The sequence below is a fragment of the Mesitornis unicolor genome, unplaced genomic scaffold (assembly GCF_000695765.1).
Source record: "Mesitornis unicolor isolate BGI_N332 unplaced genomic scaffold, ASM69576v1 scaffold21172, whole genome shotgun sequence".
NCBI lineage: Eukaryota > Metazoa > Chordata > Aves > Mesitornithiformes > Mesitornithidae > Mesitornis > Mesitornis unicolor.
The window spans coordinates 1-23,200 of NW_010171490.1; the positions used below are offsets into that span (position 1 = coordinate 1).

At 37.8% G+C, this 23,200-nt stretch overlaps 1 protein-coding gene across 1 annotated transcript; it reads left to right on the forward strand.

The window, feature by feature from the left end:
• The first annotated feature begins 10,284 nt into the window (after nucleotides 1-10,284).
• UFM1 (ubiquitin-fold modifier 1) lies at nucleotides 10,285-19,568 on the forward strand. The gene is made up of 6 exons (XM_010180062.1): nucleotides 10,285-10,329; nucleotides 10,416-10,472; nucleotides 10,718-10,775; nucleotides 14,105-14,144; nucleotides 14,551-14,583; nucleotides 19,088-19,568. Coding segments are annotated over exons 1-6 (258 nt in total). The 5' UTR covers nucleotides 10,285-10,327; the 3' UTR covers nucleotides 19,156-19,568.
• The last annotated feature ends 3,632 nt before the right edge of the window (nucleotides 19,569-23,200 follow it).

The following is a 23,200-nucleotide window of genomic DNA, read 5'->3' on the forward strand; positions in this document are numbered from 1 at the left end:
ATAAAATAAAATAAAATAAATAATAAAATAAAATAAAATAAAAACATCCCAAATCCTCTAAATAATCTGTTACATAAATACTGTTCAGTATTTTCCTATAAAAATGACAAGTTGCAGGAACTTTTGAGTAGACAGTATTTCCTAGAACTAACAACATTTGTTCCTTTATGGAAGTTTTTCCACAATAGCTTTATTGAAGATAATCAGCTTATTTGTGATATAGATAGAGAGAATATAAAATAAAAGCTATGGTACAGATCTAGTAGGAGCAGAAGGTCTAACAAAATAGTTTATTTGTGAGGGATTTTGCCTTTAGTTTTTATTTTACTTACTTTATTACGATTTTGGAACGTCCTAACATCTGAATGCTCAATTTTGTTAGAATATGATTCCGCTCACAACCTGCATAATAAGGCTGGTTCTTAGGTCATCATGAATGTCACATTACTATCTTAGTTTCTGAACTTCCTAAAAAAACCAACATGCTTTATTGTGCATTATATAAAAATAAGGAAATTTGTTAATACGACATATTTAAATACATAGTGTATAGGTTCTGGTTTTTTCAAGGTGGTATTTTTGTATTTTTAAAGTAGGTTTTCTGTGCTGGGAAATCTGCTGTTTTTACAGTAGTTTAAATATGGTATATTACAGAGGAAATGCCCCAAACTTCTTTTTATGCAACATTTGCAGTTGCTTCTCCATACAGGTGATTCATTTGGAGTACATTGTCTGAATCTGTATCACTGATTACTCTGTATGGGAAAACAAACCAGACTCAGGCGCTTACTATCTACAACAGACGGCACATTTTACATATTTTCATGTAATAGATAATACCATGAATTTAAGGTTACATAACAATCTTGAAGCAGCTATCTCTTGGCTTATACATTAAGGATAGGAAAATGGAAGGTAAGAACTGGCAAAGAACTGGTAATTTGTGCAATACAAACATGATTGAGTATAGGGAGCACAGCATGGGGAAGGCAGACATAAGAGGGAAAATATGTACAGAGTACAAATAAGGTAGGGATCAGCAAAAGAAACTAGAAAGCAAAAAGAGAATTTAAATAGTTCTGGAATTTTATAGGATAAAAAACCCCTTTAATTTAATACAGAAGAGGAAGAAAAATACTCAATAGTGTGGTCCCAGTTTTTTGCCTGACTACAACAATAAAAGTGTCCAAAAGAGACAATACACACGTAATCAAGAATGAAACTATGAACAAACATAAAATTTGGAGACATTTTTTTCTCTATCATTTGAGTTTTGGGTAGATTTTGCAAATTAAAAATGTGTTTGATGTTATCTCATACTTCTCCATTTCATTTTCCCTTTGTATGTAGTTTCAATTACCTGACTACTTCACAAACAATCTTTGTGATTTTATTATTTTGGTTCTGCTCATCTGGGCAGTAGACAAGTAATACTCACAAATTTCCTTCATTCTTTTCCAATCTACTTTGTATTTCTTTTTTCTGTTATCTCTTTCCTGTACAGCTCATTTTCTTTGAATTACCGTATTGAACAAGGACAAGAAGCAATAAGCACAAACTGAAACACCGGAGGCTCCCCCTGAATATCAGGAAACCCTTTTTCACTGTGAAGGTGACTGAGCACTGGTACATGTTGCCCAAAGAGGTGGTAGAGTCTCCATTCTTGGAGATACTCGGAATCCATCTACACATGGTCCTGGACCACATGGTTGGTGGCACTACTCGAGCAGGGCAGTTGGACCAGATGACCTGCAGAGGTCTCTTCCAATTTCACCCATTATGTGATTCAGTGATGTCTTCTTTCCAGTGAACTTACTCAAACTTCCTTTTGCCTTTTTTCCATTTAATTTCTCTTACTCAGTTCCATGCTACCATTTCCTATTCTGTTTTATATTCTCTGTATATCACTCTGTCCTTCTAACATGCATAATCCTGATTTCTCTTTGGAAGAGTTCCCAAAACAAGTGCTGGAGGGAATAGGTGCAATGAAGCTTTCAGAAAAAGCTAAAGTTAGATGTATAATAGCCCAAACTGACTCCACAGGGTGAGACAACTGATCCCAGTACAAGTGATGAGGACTGCAGGATAGAGGGCACAAAGGAGAGACATCTAAGTGAGTATTTAAATCATCACTAAAACAACTGTTTTAGGTTTTTTCTCTTTTCATAGCAGAAAAACCTTAAGGGTTTAGTTATGCAAGCTTTTGGCAGATGGAAGATGCCCTCTTCTGTGAAGATACCATATTAGCCTCAACTGACATTGCTCGTGCAATGTGAAATGTAGTTAATTCTTTTGCTCTGGCATGAGAATGGTAACCATTACTGCATTTATCCACTGAAACCCTATTTGCACTTTCTTCTTCTTCCAGATCTTAATTTGATTTTACCTTCATGATTGTTAACTGAGGTGTTTTTTCAATTAAAGGTTGATATAATCTGCTATGCTTTGTAGTATTTTAATTTTAAGAGTACTAAATAAAGATAAGGTCCCAGAAATAAGTTCTTAGAGGACCTGCAAAAATCAGAAAAACTCAAAAGAGCAATTCATACATTGAGTGGGTTACAACCTGAAGTTACCTGTCTCTTCCTATATTCTAACAAGAGAATGATATAAAATTGAGTTGAGTTCAACTAGGTGCCTAAAGTTATATGAGAGGAACAGTGGAACAGAGGCTCAGGATTATGAAGCTCCAGAACAGCATAGGGGTACACACATGTGGTGGGATTCACCTCACTAAACCCTGTTGTTTATATAAAGTAGATGTCCACATGAGAGCTAGTCAGTTTAGCCTCTTCCTATTGTCAATGTGGAAAGAAATAGCCACTTTGAGGGAATAGTTCATCTTTCAAATACCTACTTCAGAATGATACAAATTGTGCACTAGAAGTACCTTCTTTGCTTTGAATATAAAAGGAGCCTAAGGTATTTACAAAGTTGGCCCGAACATTTGTAGTGTTAAAATGTATCTGTAGTTAAAATTTCTTTAAAGTGTATCTGTAGTTAAAATTTCTTGCAATCAGAAGACGTAAAGATATTCATGTATTTTCTTAAGTCTTGCAAAAGAGTAGCATTTAGGAGATGGCATAAAGTTATCCTAATGAGATAATATGCTATATGACAAAAAACCTGCAATGGAAACCAGATTTTTTATTTTACTTTTGTTCAGAAACAGAAAGTTTCTGAAAGAATTACACAATACTCAAACTGATTTGGCACAATGCAGCTCAAGTCCTCATCTGCTATTTAAGGGTCATTTTCTGTACTCTGCTTGTTTCTTGATTATTTCTAACAGCGTTACACTTTAAAGCTTAAAATTCCCTTATGCCATCATAATTTTGCATTTACTAGAATTAATTTTGGTTTACGGGTCCAGAAACAAGAAGCTTCTCACCACATGTAACACAAAAGCATCTGAAATGTTCAGACAAATCTTCAGCATTGTGCTACAGCAAGCACTGAACAACGAGGCACATTTCCCAGGTCAGAACATTCCAACTAAACCTCTGATCCATTAAGAAGCCTACAGGAAGGCGACATGCAGAGAAATTCTTGGCTTTGTACCCAAAGAAATTAGAAGGCAAAGCCTGATAAACGGAGTCAAGATTTGAAGGCTAGTGTCCTGAGCCACAGCAGGTTAGAAAGGCCTGTTCTAGAGGAAGAAAATTAAAGACCATGTTTATCTTTTTTGCCAAACAAAGCTTTAGTAATTTAAAAGTCCAGACTTTGCAAACACAATATAGGTTTTCACTTCTCTTTCATTTCCACAGAAACACACCACGTTCTGCCATCTCAATAAATCTCTCTTCTAATCCCTTCAAACACTAAACTAGTCATCTGCTTAACCTCACCTCCGTGTCAGTGAAAACTGTCTTCTTGTAGTAATGCTTGCAGACTATATAAACTCTTTTCTGGGCTTGCCTTCAAAGCGAACAAAAAGGAGGGGAGGAAAAATACAAAGAGGTATCTCCATAATAAATGACTGAATAAAGAATATATATACAAGATTACCTTGTTTAGAGAACTGTGCAGGATATCACAGTTGACATCTTGTACTAAGCCTGTCGGATTCACAACTTCCTGGACATTAAATTAATTTATTATTTAGTCTCCTTCTCTTTGTCAGTCTTTACATTCAAAAATGGAAACATAATTTGGCTTAATTTCTTGTTTCGCTTCAGCAAGGATCTGTGCAGCTCTTTTAGTTAGATGTTAACTGTGAAGTCACTAGAATAACCTCATTAAAGTAGAAAAAAAACGTATTCCTCATTAAAAAAATCTAATAGTCTTGGCTTTATGAATAATTAAATTGTGGTAGGAGCTGAATCAGGACTCTTGCTGTTTTTTTATCATGGCTGCACATAGAGAATGAAATTTTGGTCTCTCACTGAATTTTCATGAACTTACTTACGATTTAATTCTGTACATGAAGCACAATCTGCTTAAGACATGAAACAGAACGTAAGAAAGCTACCCTGGTTAGTATTGCAAAAGCACCTCAGTTGGAATTTCATTTATGCTCTACAGGAGAAAAGGATACTACAATAAAAACATTCTTAGCCTGAATTTATGCCTCTGTAGACTCTTATGTTTCACTACAGGAGTCTGCAGTCGAGTTGTATATATTGTCCAGTCCTCTGAATCACCTTGTAAACAAGGTGATTTTATCTCCAGTAGCAAGCTAATCCACTGTAGCCCATAATGATAGTGAAAATAAACACAAGAACTGTACAGCCTGATGATAGAGGCAAGGAAATCAACACATGGGAAAGCTTACTGGACAGAAGAATCTGCATAATTAGATGAAAATACATATTGGGCCATCTCAGAGCAGCATGCACAGATCACAGAATTCGCAGCTTGCAGCAGGCAGGTAATAACACCACATGTTTTTCTTGAGAATGGTGTCTAACGGACAAAATACAACCTTTTCACAATTCATCCAAACATGGTTAATAAAATATTCTATAAAACCCCAAACTAACTGTGTTTGCTGCCTGTACAAGGAAAAAGAATTTTGATATAGTTAACAGTTATGGGAAAAGGATAAAGCTGCAGATTTGGACATGTTTGCTTTGTATCCGTATCTCCCCCAAAATGTCTTTCCTCACCAGAGAGATAGGAGCTCTTCAGATTTGAAGAGCTATAGTTTATTAGACACTGTCAAATCAAAAGATGCAATTTTGTTTCTTAGTCCCCAATTAAAACATAACTATGACAGATACTAATCGTACAGAAACCACTTTTTAAAAGTTCCCTGCATATAAAAACAAAATATCACATAAGCATTTATAAAACTAACAAAAATGTCGTAATTCTCATGATGACAAATGATATCTAAATCTAACTGGTTTTTAAGATGAATGGAACACCTGGATAAGTATTTAAAGTTATTTCTAATAGATTTTGGGAAATAGGACACAGTACACCTCTGCAATGGTGTTATCCACCTACTACTTAAATCAAATTTCATGACAAATAATGTCAGATAGAAGTAAGAATACTCACTTTTGCTTTTTCCATTTTTTCCTGCTAAATGCTATTATTTTGATTTAAATATTTATTTATAATTATTTTTTTCAACCACTTGACAAAAAAAACCCATCCAAACCACCAGAGCTTCACATATGGAAGGAGGAACACTATGTACAGCTGACAAACACATCCAGCACTCCTGCTTCAGAAGACTAATCCTTGGTTTGCTACACAGTCATCTGTGAAATAAAACTTCTGAAGTGTAGAGATCTAACACTATGATTTCTTTATGACTCATATGACATTTGTATGCAGTCTTCTAATTTTGACATTATTTTTGTAAAATGTTGGTGACACAAGAGAACTGTAATAGGGTTTTAATTATTATTTTGTTGAAGGAAAATTATGAAGGTGTGTTAACTTGTCTGATTGTTAACTTTGCATTGCATTCCTAAATTGTTATGATCATCTTCTATCTCGTGGTTAACAATGCTTTGTAAAATCCTATGTATGCCTACATTTTACAGAGAAACGCAGTAACACAGTATGTAATAGAAAACTGCTTTTGTCTTGTATGGGCTGCAGGCTCATAAAAGTGGAAACTTCCAGTTTAAAGGAAGTTAAAATTTTCTTACTGGTATGTGCCAACAGACTAGTTTAAACAGCCTAAATCTATGTTGTATGTTACGCCACTATTCTGTTTAAAAAACAACAACAAACACAAACCAAAAAAAACACCAAAACCACAAACAAACAAACAGAAGAAGACCTAGAATCTGTAATTGCTAGGGGGTAAAAAGTCAGGGCAACCCAACTAGGCAGACCCTAACCAAGAAAAGCAGCCGACTCCTGCCAACATTGCAAGACTCTGCAGCCAAGGAGGTGCCTCTGCCCACTGGGAAGAGTCACAGGGTTATCACAGATGAGCTTGACTTGGATCAAGGGGACACCATACTGAGCCAAAGAAGAGTTGAATGTACCCACCAGAGGAGAACCCCAGCCCTGACTATTGGAAATAGTATCAAGAGGAAGCCCATGCTTCGCCACTATCAAAGGAGGAAAATCTCGATGCCTCCTCTGGCTGCTGACACAACAGCCTTGCCTCCTCTGCTGTTGTCAGCTCAGACATTTCCCTGCGCTGACTCAATGCTCTGAGCCAGCAGGGAACCATGCGTGTCTTCTGCTGGTTATTGGCTCACAGGTGGATCCACTGAGCAGCAAAACCAGAGCAAGGAGCAGCGAGCAGGCAGGAGGCCAGGAACAAATTGAGGCAGAAGTGGGGGGAAAAAAACTGGACCTCTCCTTTTTCATGGGGGTTAGCACTGCTCGACCCATCTGGTGAAACCACAGCCTCACTAAGAGCAGAAGGAATCAGACTGCTCTGCATGGAAGTAGTTAGTTGGAGACACACTGCGTTTCCTTTGCCTCCCTCTCTCCCTCCTGTAACGGGTTGCTTGGCAATGCTTGTTTGTTTAATTTGTTGTTTGCGAGCAGAGAATAAAAGATTGCCGAGTGCCAAGTTTTAATTTTCTGAGTACCTGCTAAAAGGCTTAATTCAGTGCTTTTTCAGCAGAGATTCTTGGAAGTTAAATGTTCCTTATTCAGTCCAAAACTAACAAGGCTAAAAGCACGTTTTGCAGGTGGGAAATACTTTACTGCATTTCTTAAAATTTCAGATTTGATTCTTCCATAATGTCCTTAGGAAGGACACTAGTGCAGTAACCTTCCTCCACATAGGTACTTGTTCTGTAGCACAAAAATTGGTGTTCTTCAAATGGCATATGCACTCATGAATGTTAGAAATACATATGCAGGGTAACAGATTTTAAGACACGCTGTGTGCTTCAGAAGCAACGGGGAAATATTTCAAAAACACAAACACTGCAGCTTAATTTTTATGACCAGACTGAGCTGCAGCCATGTTTACTTGTTGCTGGATGAGCAGGAAATTGTGATTCCCCAGTTCTATATTGTGGGGCTGCACTAATCAAATGCTATAGTATCTAATAGAGACTACAGTGAGGGAGAACAGAAAACCGGGAAGAAAACCAGGCTTAATAGGATTGCTTTAAACATAGCTCTTCAGCATATTGTACTTGGCATCCTCCTCTACTCCTTTGAAAGCAGGTAAATACCATCAAAGAGCTTTTCTTCCCCATGTTGCATGTAAGTAAAATTATTATGGTAGTTAACTATGGTAAGTCAAAAAATGTTTATTTGTTGTATTCAGGTTACAAGTATCTAGTAAGGAAATGCCTCCATAAGGGATATAACTACTTGAGAAACAAACACCTCCCTCCACTGCAATTTTACAGGTTCTATCTTATTTCAGGAAACAGCTGCACCTTCTAGAACTATTCTACCCTTTGCTATGAAAAGTGACCCTCTTGCTCAGGCAGTTAAATATCGATCAACAGATCTTGGTAATTTATTGTATTTTTTAAATTCCACTTCTTTCCTTTTTGTTCCGTTTATTTCTCCTCTCAGCACAATTAAACTGGGTCCAGCCAGGTGGCTACCTACGCAATACAGGTGCGTGAAATGAGTAACTCCTATGTATTGCAGTATTTTCTCTCTTGAAATATTATTTACAACTAGAGCAATTTCCCTGAAGCAGTAATTTAACTCACCTGTCACATCTTGGCATCCAGAGGGATATAACTTTTTGTTATATATATTTATTTTCTGGTTTATATACATGTGTATATCTATATATGCATACATATTCCTGACTTAAATGCTTCCTCATGTCCTTCTTTGTGCTGGTTCAGGAAGTTAACCAGATGAAAACCACCTAAAAGGAAAATGCTGTTTTTTTCCCAAATCACTTCCCTGAACTGACTCTCTACATGGTCACAAATATTGGTTCCTCTGCCTGCCAGAAGATAAGACCATGTAGCCAGAACACAGGACTATGCCAGCCTTGGATTTAGATCATTCTCAGCACACATATGCTCAAACCAGATTTAACCAAGTAAATTTGGGTACAAAAAGCAGTCCAGCTTCTACATCATGAAGATGTAGAAGATATGGGTGTGGTTATTTCCTCAGAGGGGAAGTTCTCAGAGTGAAAGGCAAGAAATGAAGTTCTAAAAGGTTCAGTCCTTTATTTCACATCTCCATTAATGACCTTGGCACAGAAAACAGCAATGCATTAACGAAAGCTGCAGATGACACAAACTTGTATAAATCAAAGACTTAACTTCATACAAAAATAACTGATTCTGAAGAGGGTAAGAATAAATATGGGATGACATTTAGCTACGCAAAATGCAATGTTACATGCTCAGAGATTACTATTAATTATTTCTAACTTAAGGTGTGATCTCTTAAAAGCAGGGATCACTAATGGATTATAAAATGAGCATGAGCCACCAATGCAGTAAGTTGTGAAAGGCGACACATAAAGATAAATGTGGGACATACAAGGAAGTATTAATGCCATTATACAGGCTGCTAGTGAATGTCTTCTTTTTGTTATTTTTTTTTTTCAGTTTTGTCTACGTTCAACTAAGAGCAACACAAAGGTGAAAAGCTGAATTGTCTTTCTTGGGTAAGAAATTAGTGACTCCAGTGTGTCACTTGCCTTTTGTATGGCATTTTTCTTCCTTAACCCTAATAAGATCCCAGTTAAAGTAAACACAACAAAGTGGGTTGCTATGACTAGTCTGGCAAGCAGTGCACGATAACAAGCTCTTCAGTCCACAGTGCAAGTTGTCCTACCTACAGACAGTAGGACTGGAAAAAATATGAAAGCAGTATGGCAAATTATTTTATACACTGGTAACACTGATGTACCCAGAGTTGGAAACATGGCCATCACTTGCATGAATAGATAAATAAGTACTAAAGAAAAAAATTACTTTGCATTTACATACAACCTTATTTAGCCTTTAAAAGAAATTAGCTTCTCAAAAGCCACAGATGAACAAAACTGGAAACTGCTGGCTTTCTGCCATGAAATTATTTGTCACTATCCAGACAAAACTCCAAACTCTAGCTCCCCCATCACAAGTGAACGATTTTGAATATTAATGGATGGGAATCGGTGTGTACTTGCATCCATTTTCCCCCACAGCTTCAACAAGCACATGCAAAACATTTTGGTTTGAGTGACACACGGACTTGAAACCTCAGGTAATCAAAACCAACGATGAACTACCCCAGCATTACACGTATATGTCTGCATACAGATATATACATACATATATATGTGTGTGTGTACATGTATGTAAGTTTACATATATGTATGTATGTATATAAATATACACATACACTCATAGTATATAGTTACACAGAAGCACACCTTTAAATCCAGCAGTCTCTTGCTGGCATATATTCAGAAGAACGGAGATTCATCTTCGTTTAATGGCCCCACAACCTCCGACCCCAGTGCAGGCGGCCAGACCGCCATCCGCCACGTCCCTCAGCTTGCCCGGCCCGGGACACGCCGACTGCAAGCCCTCGGTCCTGTCCGGCCCAGCCCAGACCCTCTCCTCCACTTCCCACCCAGGGCTGCTACTCCTCGACGCCTACGGAAACGCTAGGATCCCAGTACCTGGGTCCTTCCTCTGCGGAGGAACACACAGAGCTACTGCCTCATTAGAAATCCTCACTGCGTTCTCCTTTGCCCCTCATCCACCCCTCAGCCTCTCCATTCCCCGCGCCAGGAGGACATCGATGTAGAGTGCCCCTGCTCCTTCCCCTGTAGCGGTCGGCAGGACATTTTTAATTTTCCTTTGCGATCAGGCGCGCAGCGGGCAGCCCAGAAGCCGGAAGGGGCAGCGAAGGCCCCGCTGGGCGGCAGTTGACGTGTCTGTGGGGAGCAGCGGTGGCGGCGGCGCTGGGGAGCATCATGTGAGGAATTGAGTGGTCCTGAGCCCTGCCGCTCCTCTTCCCCCCCCTCCAGCCTTAACCCGGTGCTTTCTGCTTGCTTTCTCCAGGTCGAAGGTCACCTTTAAAGTGACGCTCACGTCGGACCCGCGGCTGCCCTACAAAGTGTAAGTTGGGAGGTGGGCCGGGGCTTTGTGCGGTTACTTCACATGTCGGGACTTTGGTACGTGTTTTGACAGCCGTGCGTGCCTTTGGTTGCTTTTTAAGCCTTGATCTGGACCTTAAATGGTGCATGCACGTCTTTGGCGTGAGTTTTACCATTGGTAGAAGTGAAGCCTGTATTTTAATAACACATAGAGTTGCTTTTCAGTTTGTCACAGAGGACACGTATTCACATACCTTGTAATTTCAGGTTAAGTGTGCCTGAAAGTACACCTTTCACAGCTGTCTTGAAGTTTGCTGCAGAAGAAGTAAGTAGAAAGTGATGATGTTGGTTTTTAACTTTTTGAACATACCTGAAGTGTCAAGGGAAGAACAACCCCATGTATCAGTACAAGATGGGGGCTAACCTGGGAGGCTGGAGACTAGCTCAGGGAAAAGGACCAAGGAGTCCTGGTGGACTATGAGCCAGCAGTGTGTCCTTGCAACCAAGAAGGCAAGTGGCATCCTGGGGTGCATTAAGAAGAGTGTGGTCAGCAAGTTGAGGGAGGTTCTCCTCCCACTCTGCCCTGGTGAGCCCATATCTGCAATACTGCATCCAGTTCTGGGCTCCTCAGTTCAAGAAGGACAAGGAACTACTGGAGAGGCACTAAGATGATTAGGGGACTGGAGCATCTTCCAAATGAGGAAGGCTGAGAGAGCTCCATCTGTTTAGCCTAGAGGAGACTGAGGGGGGTATCTCATTAATGCATACAAATATCTCAAGGATGGGTGTCAGGAGGATGGGACCACACTCTTCTTGGCTGTGCCTAGCAACAGGATGAAGGGCAGTGGTCACAAACACAGGACATTCAGCTTAAAGATAAGGAAAAACTTTTTTACTGTGAAGGTAACAGAGTACTGGAACAGGCTGCCCTGAGAGGTTGTGGAGTCTCCTTCTCTGGAGGAATCCAAAACCTGCCGGGATGTTTTCCTATGTGATCTTCTCTAGGTGATCCTGCTCTAGCAGGGGATTTGGACTAGATGATCTTCAGAGGTCCCTTCCAACCCCTACCATTCTGTGAAAGCTAAAGCTTTTCAATTGTAAAATATAGTGGTTAATTCAGCACAAAGAATGCTAGTTAGATACATGTGGACACAAGCTTTACTGGTGTTGGTGGGGGCATGCCAAAATTTTCAGAATCGTAAACTTAGCAATTCTTGTACAATTTACACATCAAAACATATTTGAAGAGTTGCATCCTGTGTCAGATTAAGTGTACAGAGATAAAGAGATGTTCATCTGGGTGTAAACGGTAAAATAAAGTGCTCAAAAGTATGATGGCTTTTTTCATCTAGTCAGCAAACAGATTCAGTTGAGAGTCTCTTCTTGCAACTCCTCTTTTTAGGAAAACTTGAGGTAATCTTGGGTTACAGAAAATTTAATTTGTTAAAGCATTGGAATTGTAATAAATAAATAATTAGAAAGGGCAACGGACTATGTATTTTGAGTCTCCTTATGTTGTTAGTGTTATCCCACTGTGTGACAGAAGTTCTTAGTGGAATCACAGCTTGTGGGGAGGAGGTTGTGGATTGTTTGTTTGTTATAACCTTACTTGGACAGAACAATATACAAAATAATAAATGCTGTTAAAGATATTTGCTGATTTAATTGCCTTTTTTTCCTGTGGTGTTTTCCCAGTTATTCTAACCTGAGCTAATGCAGGTGTGCCCACACAATAGAGACTTAGACCGAAAGGTCTAATAAACTGGTATGAGGGACCAGGGAAGATTGGAGTGGGACTGAGTAGTTGGAGACACGAGGAGTGAGGGACCACTTCTGGTGGGAGGGTTGCCATCAAACTTGTTAACTTTATCTGTTCATGGAACCACAATGTTAGTTGGTGGTAGGGTCCTCTGTGAAATGGATTTAGAGAAGAAATAATTAATTAATTAAATATTCACATTTAGCAAACCATTCTTTTAGCTGATGTGAGTATTGTGGGTATTCATGGGAGTTTTGCTGTCTGACCTCTGTCCACTCTGGATCCGCACAGTTTTATGTAGAAATTGTAGATGTGTTTTAGAGGCTTTATATGATATATATACATTAGCTGTATATGAGATTATTTTTTACATTCTTACTGTTAAATATGTAGTACCTGTTTTATCAACTTCATTATTCAAATCTTGATCTGAAGACAAATTGTTTGTTTCCTCGAGGCCTTTCTACAACAACACTGGTATCTAACTTACCTTTTGCAGAAATTACTGTTTTCATGTCACCCTGTAAGATAAGGAGGTGACGTGATTTATGGATTTGTTTTTATTTATGGATAAAAAGCAAAGAGAAAATAAGTTAAAAAAAATTCTGCTAGTTTTGTGTGTCTGGAGATAGAAAGAGCCAGTTTTCAGTATATTAATAATTAAGTACTGTATTCAAGCATGGTTTCTGTGAGCTTTAGCTGTTACTGTTAACGCATGGAGTTTCTGCAAATCAGACTTGGAAGTCTGAAGTTGAGCAATGAGAAAGTGAGGAAAGCACAACGAGTGAATGCCACTGAAAGGCATGGTTGAAGTGAGTTGTTGAGCAGATGAGGGAGTTCTGCAGTTCTTCCAGGGAAGCACTCAGTGTTAGCATTCATAGTTATTTTACCATTTTCTTATGCAATATAGAGGATGAAGTGCTTTGAGAGGAGGTTTCGCTGATACTTGCTAATTGCAGTGACACCAGTCTTTTACCTTCTGAGATGCTCATTGCACTAAGTGAAGGAAGTCCAAGGAACAACCTTTGGTCCTTAGACCAACCAAGTAGCACTGATTGACTTGTACCCACCTTATCCTTTCTGTTGTGTGTGGTTCAACCACGTTAGATAGTGCAAGATGTTTCTCTGTCCCTGCCTTCCTGTACTCCTGAGAAATAACTCTTTTTGGCTCCCCCATCTCAGTTCTAATTTTGTGAAATAGTTTGAATCCTGTATGTAGTGCAACCCCACCTGAGTAGGGATTTTCATGTTGTAAAACTGAACACATATGATGCACATGGAGGTGGGCTACCATGGAGGCTCATGGTGGTGATTGAGAGTACAAAGCCTACTTAGGCTGGTGTCAGAAATCTGAGAAGGGAGCCAGATCTGATGCAGCGCTATTAGTGCTTCCTTTTGTAAGCAAATCCTGGAGTGAACTCTTCTCTTGGAGAAGTGCGGATGGAGACCTCCCAATAGAACCAGAGAGCAAGCTAGTCAATTCAAGCTAATTCTTTTTTATCTCCTGTTAGACTTAAAAGGTATGCTTCTTAGAAGTTCATTTCCATGCAAGTTTTAGCTATTCCTTTATTATACTAAGAACTAATATTTCTTAACTTTGCTTATGCTGAACTTATGTTTTATCCAGTGAGTAATAGTAATTTGATTTAATGGGTTGTTTAGCACTGCAAATTTTGCATTGTATTGAGGAATCTAATCAACTTTGAATTAAAACCATTATTTTGCTATATCTGTAAATCTGAGGGGAATCTTATATTTTTTTGTAAGTGAACCAGCTAAAATTATAACTGAATATTTTATAATTCTATAATTTAATATTATTTGACTATTTCCCGTATATTTTCTGCTTTAACTATTTCCCCTATGTTATTTTGTGCTACTCTTATTTCTTTTAGTTCAAAGTTCCTGCAGCAACAAGTGCCATTATAACCAATGGTAAGAACATAGTTTATATATAATTTGATAGTTTTTGTACTGTAGTTTCAATGAAGGGGTATTGATAAAAGCAGACATGTCTTGTCTTTCACAACCTCTACAGACTGAAAACTGAATTTAATAATATTGCTGATTTATTTAAATTGCTTATGCAGGGGATTAAGGTTTTAAACCACTAATATTATTAATTTGGTTTTGTCATAACATAGAGTGTGGTTTTTTCTGTGCTGAAGGTTTCTTGTTGGCTCCTGTGATAAGTTTTGATTATAGGAAATATCTGCTAGGAGACCTGATATAATAATTACGTCTTGTTTATATATTTTTTTGATCTGTAAGTTTTGTGTAGAAATTGTATTATGTCTGTTTCACTTTTCCCTCTTTTTTCTCTTTTTTTTTTCCTTTCTAGATGGAATAGGAATAAACCCTGCACAGACAGCAGGTAAGCTATTATTTATGAAGCCCAGTATTAAAAACCTCAGTTATTTTTTTCTTTAAACTAATGCATAGCACTTAGGGTTGATTTATATTTTAAGTTTTGATTTCTTAAGTGGGAGAACCATTACCCAGCAGTTGGAAACTGCCGTCAGTGTAGTGTGAAAAAGATTATATCCACAGAACTGTTGTTCAACATTTGTTTATTTGGGTCTGTGAAAAAATGAGGCATAGCTATTTAGTGTGCAGTTTAAAGGAACAATACTGTGTTACATGTTGCTGAAATAAGTAATAGTTGCATTTTTTCCCCACTATATCTAGTCCAGTAGTAGTTGCTATTTTAGCAGCAGTTCTGATGACATATGTTTAAAAAATAATACAGTTTTAGAGCAGGAACTCTAGGCGCTTTGGAAAGCATGTTTTCAATAAAAGATATTCTTACTGATAGCCTTCTTGTTCTCAACTGGGGATCCCACATGAAAAATCTCTGATTTCAAGTGTGGAGGCTTGCTCGGATAGCAGAGTTTCTCTCTGTCACAGAAAAGTGTAAAGCTTTTCCCCATCACCTCCTGAAATATGTGGAAACGTAGTACAGGTGTTGATCTGGACTAATAATGGTCTGTTGTATGGAAGCAGGTTTCTGTGGACTTATTCTTGAAAATTCTATACTTTTAAATTAATTTTGAAATTATTACAGTAATCTAACACCAACCCATTAGAGACGAGAGTTATGGTGGAGTATTTCATTAGGGAAGAAATGGTCATAACTTTCTGTAAAGAAATAATAAAAATGGCTTTGGTGCTTGAGGAACACAGTCATCCAGTGAAAACTGTGAATCTAATTTTACTCCTGCTTGCAAAAGTTGATGGAGAGTAGCTACCTCTCTGTTTTTTTTGCATTGAATCTCTGCCAGGTCTCATTTGTGGCCTTTCTCTGCCAGTTGTTATTGAAGGTACCACACCATTTTTTTCAGATTTAAAGAAAGAGTAAGAAAGCAAGGTATTAGCATACTTAGCTGTGTAAGATGAATAGTATAAAGTAGATCATTGCAGAGCACATAGTAGTATCTGATGGTCAGAAGAGCAATTCCTTGACATTAGTTAGTATTTGTAATTAGGGAATTAGTAATTAGGAAATTAGTAATTAGTTAGTATTAGTAATTAGGGAATTTCTTGGAGTTGTAAAAGGAACCATTTAAGTGTAATGACCCATTTCTGAGGTCTGTGATTGTATTAACAACATTTGAAAATTAAGATCACGTGAGCATTTGGCTTTCTGCTCCAGTGAAAGTTTCTGTCTGTCCTGGGCATGCCTTAGGACACCTGGATTATGGTTTGGCAGATGTACTGCCTCAGACAGAGTCCTTTGCTGGTGCTGTCCTCATCATGATCCCTTGACCAAGAGTATTAGAAACAGACAATAAAACTAATAATTTAGTTTAGCTACTAGATCATCACCCAAATGTGAAGCCACATTTTCACATGAGTACTCAAGAATACTTAGGTAAAGTCAGTTGCTTAATTTAAGGTATACTTACACTGTTTGTCTTCCTCATAAGTATACTTTCATTTTGTATTATGTAGCTCAAATTAATTGTAGCTTAATCCTGCAAAATAAATATATTTAGGACTACTTGACTCATGAATGAATACACCCATATGGTAGTTAAAGCTTGCAGCTGTGCATATTGAATTCACATCTCCAATTGATTTGCTTTACCTCTCCTGAGTTTTTATAAATGTTGATGTATTATTTTGTAATACTGTAAGACAGCATCTCGTAATCAAGGATCAGGTAAATCAAAAGCATCTAGATGTATAATGTTTTCATCACAGTCTTAATCTTATCTGCAAATGCAAGATTAGACACATCTTGCTCGTGGATCATTATTTTTAACACAGAAGGTACCATTGCCCTGACAATGCTGTGTGATGCTGCCCTTCAACTGGGGGAAAAAAAACCTCAACAACCCAAACAGAAAGAACAACCTACATCAAACCCAGGACCTAGACCAAAATCTCTCCTCGATTTACAAGTAAACATATATAATTTAGGTATAACCATATGTTCAGCCTTATTAATGGATATCTCAGAAACTTGGAGAGGTAAAATGTACCTTTTTCCCCACTGTTTTTTTCTTGCATATATTAAAGTTCCTGTAAATTGAACATACTTACTTTCGTCTTCAAAAACTTACCAAATAAGATGATCTAGGAATAAAATCGTAGTAATCCTTGTGGATTTCAGAGGTTTTGTACCATTCCAATATTTCCCCACCTTTCTGGATGAAACTACTCCTCAAGTATGACTTTCATTCTTCATACATACATAGAGCAGAGGAGATGAAAGCTGCAAAAGCTAGGCTTAGCACTTAATTCCTGTATTGATTTAAATTTTAAATCTTTGATAGTTCAGGGAAGAACATACCATAACTTTAATAAAACCACTGTGATATTTGTCAGTGCAAACCTCATGAAGTTCAACAAGACCAAGTGCAAGGTCCTGAACATGGGTGGGCACAATCTCAAGCACAAATATAGGCTGGGTGGAGAATGGATTCAGAGCTGCCCTAAGGAACCTGGGGGTGTTGATTTATGAGAAGCTCAACATGAGCCAGCAATGTGTGCTTGCAGCCCAGAAAGCCAACCATATCCTGGGCTGCAGCAAAAGAAGTGTGGCCAGCAGGGCGAGGAAGGTGGTTCTGCCCCTTTACTCCGCTCTCATGAGACCCCACCTGGAGTACTGCATCCAGTTATGAGACCCTCAGCAGAAGGACATCGAGCTGCTGGAGCAGGTCCAGAGAAGAGGCACGAAGATGATCAAAGGGCTGGAGCACCTCCCCTGTGAGAACATGCTGAGAGTTGGGGCTGTTCAGCCTGGAGGAGAGAAAGCTCCAGAGAGACCTTTCAGCAGCCTTCCAGTACTTAAAGGAGGCCTACAGTAAAGATGGGGAGGTACTCTTTATTAGGGAGAGTAGTGATAGTACAAGGAGTAATGGTTTTAGACTGGAAGAGGGTAGATTTAGATTAGATATTAGGAAGAAATTCTTTATTGTGAGGGTGGTGGAACAGGTTGCCCAGAGAAGCTGTGGATGCCCCCTCCCTGGAAGTGTTCAAGGTCAGGTTGGATGCAGCTTTGAGCAGCCTCGTTTAGTGGAAGCTGCCCTTGCCCATAGCAGTGAGTTTGGACTAGATGATCTTTCAGTCCCTTCCAACCCAAATCATTCTGTGATTAATGATGGAAACTGGGAGGTGGGGTGAACTGCTGTCTGCATGAGATGCAGCTGTGCCCTATTTTAAAATTTTAGAGTTTTATGAGAGACATTGCAATATGGATGCTTTTCATCTAGACTGGTAAGATTAGGTCTGTGGTTTGCTGGTGTGACAGATTTGCACTCAGTGAGTTTTGCAGACCTCTTCAGTACGTGGTCTTGGCAAATCTTGACCAATAGAACATCTTCTAATAACATTGTTTTGAACTGATTTTCTAATACTCATTATTTTGAATAAGTAGAATTGTTTTGATCCTGAATCATGTGCCGGGAAAGTGAAGTTTGAAAAAGGGTAGCTTTGTTCCAAGATGCTAATAACTTCAACAAATGTCAAATATCTTAATCTTTTTTATGAGAGCACTCTACTTCCATGAAATGGGGTGCTTGAGAGAGAAGTACACTTACTCTGTTTTTTCAAGTCAACTCAAAGATGAATAAAAATAGGTAGATATTTTGAAGAACTGTTATTGTAGAATTGCATATAGTCTATTTCATGCAATAGCATTATGAAGTTAAAAAATGAAAGTTCCATATAGGAATTAAATAATGCATCCCTGTTAGCAGTGTGGTTTCATTTTTAAATGTTATATTTAATAGAAGAAAACAGCAGCCTGGATGACAGTCTTGAATACGTGCAGAAAATACTCTAGACATCTCAGTATTAGAAACTTCTAGTTTTCATGCTGTGTCCTTTTGAAGAGACTATTATGATTAAGACTATACAGTAATAAAGTTCAAGATTTTTTTATGCTAGGAAGCTGATTTATATCTGGTTATGAGGAGAGCCTTCCTGAAAGATAAGTACAGTTCAGGTTCTGAAGTTAGAAGCAGGTAAGTACTGATTCAAGGAGAGATTAAAAATTAGTATATGCATGAATGAATGACCTCAATACAAAAAAAATTTATAGGGAAATAAACCTTCATTTCCTGGTCTTGAAATTATTATGGCATATAAGTGAAATTAGGCATTCAAGTATGGAACTACTAAATTTGAAAGGCCATAGTTTGCAATTCTTAATAGATGGCTTTGAGTCTGGTATTTTTATTTCAAAATAAGAGCTCTTTGGAGTAAGAGGCTTGAGATGCAAATTCATGGAAACTTAAAAATGTATTTCTGGTTTATTAGAGGGATTACTGCAGAGATGTTAAATTCTGACCTAACATTATTTTCCTTTAAATGTGTATGCCTGTTTAGGTGACATTTGGTTGGTTGGTAACACATTCTGTTTGTTTGTTTAGGAAATGTATTTCTAAAGCATGGTTCTGATCTACGGATTATTCCCAGAGATCGAGTTGGGAGTTCTTAATGTCTACGGAAAGCTTTGGAATAAGTGATATCGCCGTACAGCAAAGGTCTATTTATTTTGGAACTCTAAGACACAACAAATGAATTGGCCTTTTTTTAAAGCTAGTAAAAATGACTTCCCAGGATTTTTTTTTTTAATTACAAAGAGATAAGGTTTCATTTTCTTGTTAAAATATATTATCTCATGCGCTAATTCTTCCTTGACTAGTAGAAGAATGGGCTCATTCCACGTTATGTTCCTGAAAGAAAGATGAACTTCTCTGTAGGTGTTATTGATGCCACAAGGGTAAACACACAGCCACAATAAATAAATATTTAAATAATGGATATTGTTGAGCTTACTTTGTGGAAGGGGGAACTGTGTTTTGATTTTGCTACAAAGAAATTGTTCCTACTGAGTACTAGATCTTTTTTCTTTTTCTTTCCCTCTAAACTTCCATGTTTAGAGGAACAGTTTTCACGTGGTTCAAGCATTAAAGTCAAATAGTAGGAAAATTTCAGGTGTTTATTACTCAGATAAGTAAATAACTTCCAAATGTTCCAAAGTAATTGTAAGATTTAATTGCTGCAGATGTTTTATATAAAAAGGAAAATGGAGGTTTCTGTGTGTTAAAACTTCATTTGATATATCGTAAAGTTACATTAAATACAGTTTCAGAGAATTTATGAGACCAAATCTTGTCACATGAAGTGCCATCAGCTGAGAGGGATTGCAGTGTAATTTGGGAATTTGTAGGTACTGGTCAAATATGTCATTCCTGGTTCTTTCTAGAAGTCTGGTTTTGGTACTGCATGTTATATGGGAAACTGCAGAATTCACTGAAATGTTTGTCTTCAGATTATATGCTCTCATTTGTAAACTGATGAGAGTAAACAATCAGTTGTGTATTTTAATTAGAGAAATTGCTGGTTTTCTTGAACTGGTAATCTACTTTGGGTTTAATATATCTGGCAAAATCTTACCCTCTTGCATTTTTTCTGTCCGAGTTTAACAGAAAGAACAGTGGGCAATGTAGTGCTTGGTTAAATGAGCACTGTCACAAATACAACTGTCCTGTGCAATAATTGTGCTCTAGAAAGATGCTCAGATAATGTGCCAGTGCAGAAGGACAAAATGCTCTTCTGTGTGTGTGCAAATTTACTGTATAGAGGAAGACTCTACTGAAAGTTATATTTGAGTATAAAAATGTTCAAACTCTGAGATGAATTGTAAAATTCTGGATTTTCCTTTATTTTAATAAACAATTACATGAAAATAATGCAAAGTTTTTTCCTTTCATATTCTTCATCAGATTTTGATAATTAAAAACTCTGCCCTTTAACCATCTAATCAACATGCTTTGAGATTCATTTCAAGCCAAGAGATCCTTATTATGCAGAATTCTGCAGAATGCTGCCCTTAAAGGGCAGAGTGCATAGTTTCTATTAATCTAATGCCACAATATAATTAGGATGAGCCAAATTAATTACTTGTAGTTTTTGTCTGCAAATCTCTTGATTAAATACCTGGAAAACCAGCTGATACTGGAATATAACAAACAGGAACCTTCAGTATTTATGTAAAGGAGGGTTATGTAAAAATAATTTCAGATGATGACTAACACTTAGTATACTGTTACTCAGGTAGTAACACAGATGGCATAAAGTATTTGTTTGACATCATTGCATGTAGTTTTTTACATGCAAAGGATCTGTTCATTTGGAACAATAACTGGTCTTTGTAGTACTTTGTGTTTATTATGCCTTATGTCTCAATGTAGTCTGTAAAATCTGAACCTAACTTTTCCATGTGGTAAAGAGGTTTGATTTCAGTGGTAAGATGTACTTGGCAGATGTATGCAAGTTTATTTTGTTAAGTTTAAGTCATGTTCGACATGATTGTATAGGAAAAATTTAAGCTTAGAACCAGATTTCCTAGGGCTTGGGAGTCGTCGTAAGATTGTGAAAAGGGCTGTACTCTCAGACTTGTGCTGATTTGTCTAACCATACTTTAAGGCATACTTTGGAAATCAACTCTGCCTGGAATTTGTATTGTCTTTGGCTCTGGTTATAACTTTACTGACGTTATATGAAAGACTGCTGTTGTTTGTGATTAACTTTCTCATGCCTTTGTTGAAGTCAATTTAAAAGGTCTTTTTTTCTGTGTTTTACATATGTAATAGGATAGCTGGTTTATTTCACAATGGTATTCTGTGAAAAGAAATTTTGTAGAATCATAGATGTGAAAAGTCCCACCAAAACTTTTTAAGAGATGGAATAATTTTAGTTTTTTACAATATTACAGAATTCTTACTTTTTTCAAATCTATTATTTGGTAGAATTTGAAGATACCATGGAAATTTTTCAGGTAGAGAAGCACAATGATCTAATGAAGTATAGAAAAATTGGAATAGTTAGGAACTGGCCCTGGTAATAGTTCTCTCAGTACTATGGCTTTCTTCCTTGTGTTCCCAAGTCACAAAATCCAACTTCATTCTGTGTTTGAGATGAAAAAAACATTTTTATCTTTTGTTGCTACTAGTAATAACCATAAAAATTGTTGACAACAAGTCTCAAAAGTTGAGAATTATTCTTCTTTGTGTTGAGGTTGATGGCGAAAACCCAGCTCCTGCTGCTGCTCCAGTGGCACAACGAGCAGTCAGAGCAAGAGAAGGATCTGTGCCAGTACAACTGCAGGATGTTAATGGATTCTGAAGGTGCTGAGGGCACAGCAGTCCTTTGCATGGCAGCATGCGGGTGGCCGTCAAACAGAGCACTTTAATGGGGCAGTGGAAAAAACTAAATCCTGCAGTCATCCTAGTAGGCTTTGGAGACCCTTTAAGTGATTCTGGCAGGAGCTCTGAGCTCCACCTGGGTAAAATTCAGTCCATGTGCAATACACAGTGTTCAGATTTAAATACAGTATGCCCAACTATACATCTCGGCAGCAAATTTCAGCCATGTTCCTACTGATCGAAGATAAATACTGAGGAGTGTTCACAAAGGCTAGCATGATCTTTTTGAGGCTAATCTCTGCAGGCTGTTTTCAAAGTTAATGGAAGTGAGGTTCCTACAGAGAGAGACTCAGAGTAGCTAAATGAATCTTCAGTTGAGAATCACCCTCTGGAGGAATCTTTCTGTCTTTACTGATTAGAGAAAGCCATTGAGGCATTGGCCTGCAGGGGCTAATGTTATTCTTTGTGAATGCCTTCCCCAAGAGGCTCTTCCCCCTCCTGTCAGTATTATATGTTGTAGCATTGTACTACCTACTTACTGTTGTTTGATCTTGATGGTTAGCATATGATACTCCCAGGGACTTCTTCAAAACCAACATTACAAGAACTTCTTTAAATGAAAACAGATCTGCTTTTAAATGTGATATAATTGAGTGCATCTTTTTTTCTTTTTTTTACAGCAAGTTCAACAGCCTTGGTGGGAGTGCAGGGAAGCCTTGCTGTTCTTTACAGAAAGCTTTCTCAGATTAAAATTAGTTCTGTCTAAAACAAAGATGAAAATGTGTGTACTGAAGAAGAAAATAAAAGATAATACTACTTCATTTTTTCAAAGTATAGAATTAGCATTCTTTATCTCTCCAAAGAGGTTAAATGTTCCTGGAAAGCAGATTTTAGAGGTTTTGGATTGCATACAAAGAGCAACTAATAGAAAGACAAGGTGCATGTGTCCCTGTTCATTGCTACGGACAAAATCCTGAGGCTATGAGTGGGAAATGTCAGTGTCTTTCACTGACAAGAAATAACAGATCACAGAATATTATGAGTTGGAAGGGACCTCGAAAGATCATCCAGTCCAACCCCCCTGCCAGAGCAGGATCACCTAAACTAGGCTGCACAGGAACGCAGGTCTTGAATGTCTTCAGAGAAGGAGACTCCACAACCTCCCTGGGCAGCCTGGTCCAGTGCTCCATAACCCTAACAGTAAAAAAGTTTTTCCTCATGTTCACATGGAACCTCCTATGCTCCAGTTTGTACCCATTACCCCTTGTCCTCTCATTTGCTGTCACTGAGAAGAGCCTAGCCTCTTCCTCCTGACACTCGCCCTTTACAAAT

Coding starts and splice junctions, on each gene's coding strand:
- UFM1 (XM_010180062.1), top strand. Junction 10,473..10,717: donor CCGCGGCTGCCCTACAAAGT/GTAAGTTGGGAG, acceptor TTGTAATTTCAG/GTTAAGTGTGCCTGAAAGTA. Junction 10,776..14,104: donor TGAAGTTTGCTGCAGAAGAA/GTAAGTAGAAAG, acceptor TATTTCTTTTAG/TTCAAAGTTCCTGCAGCAAC.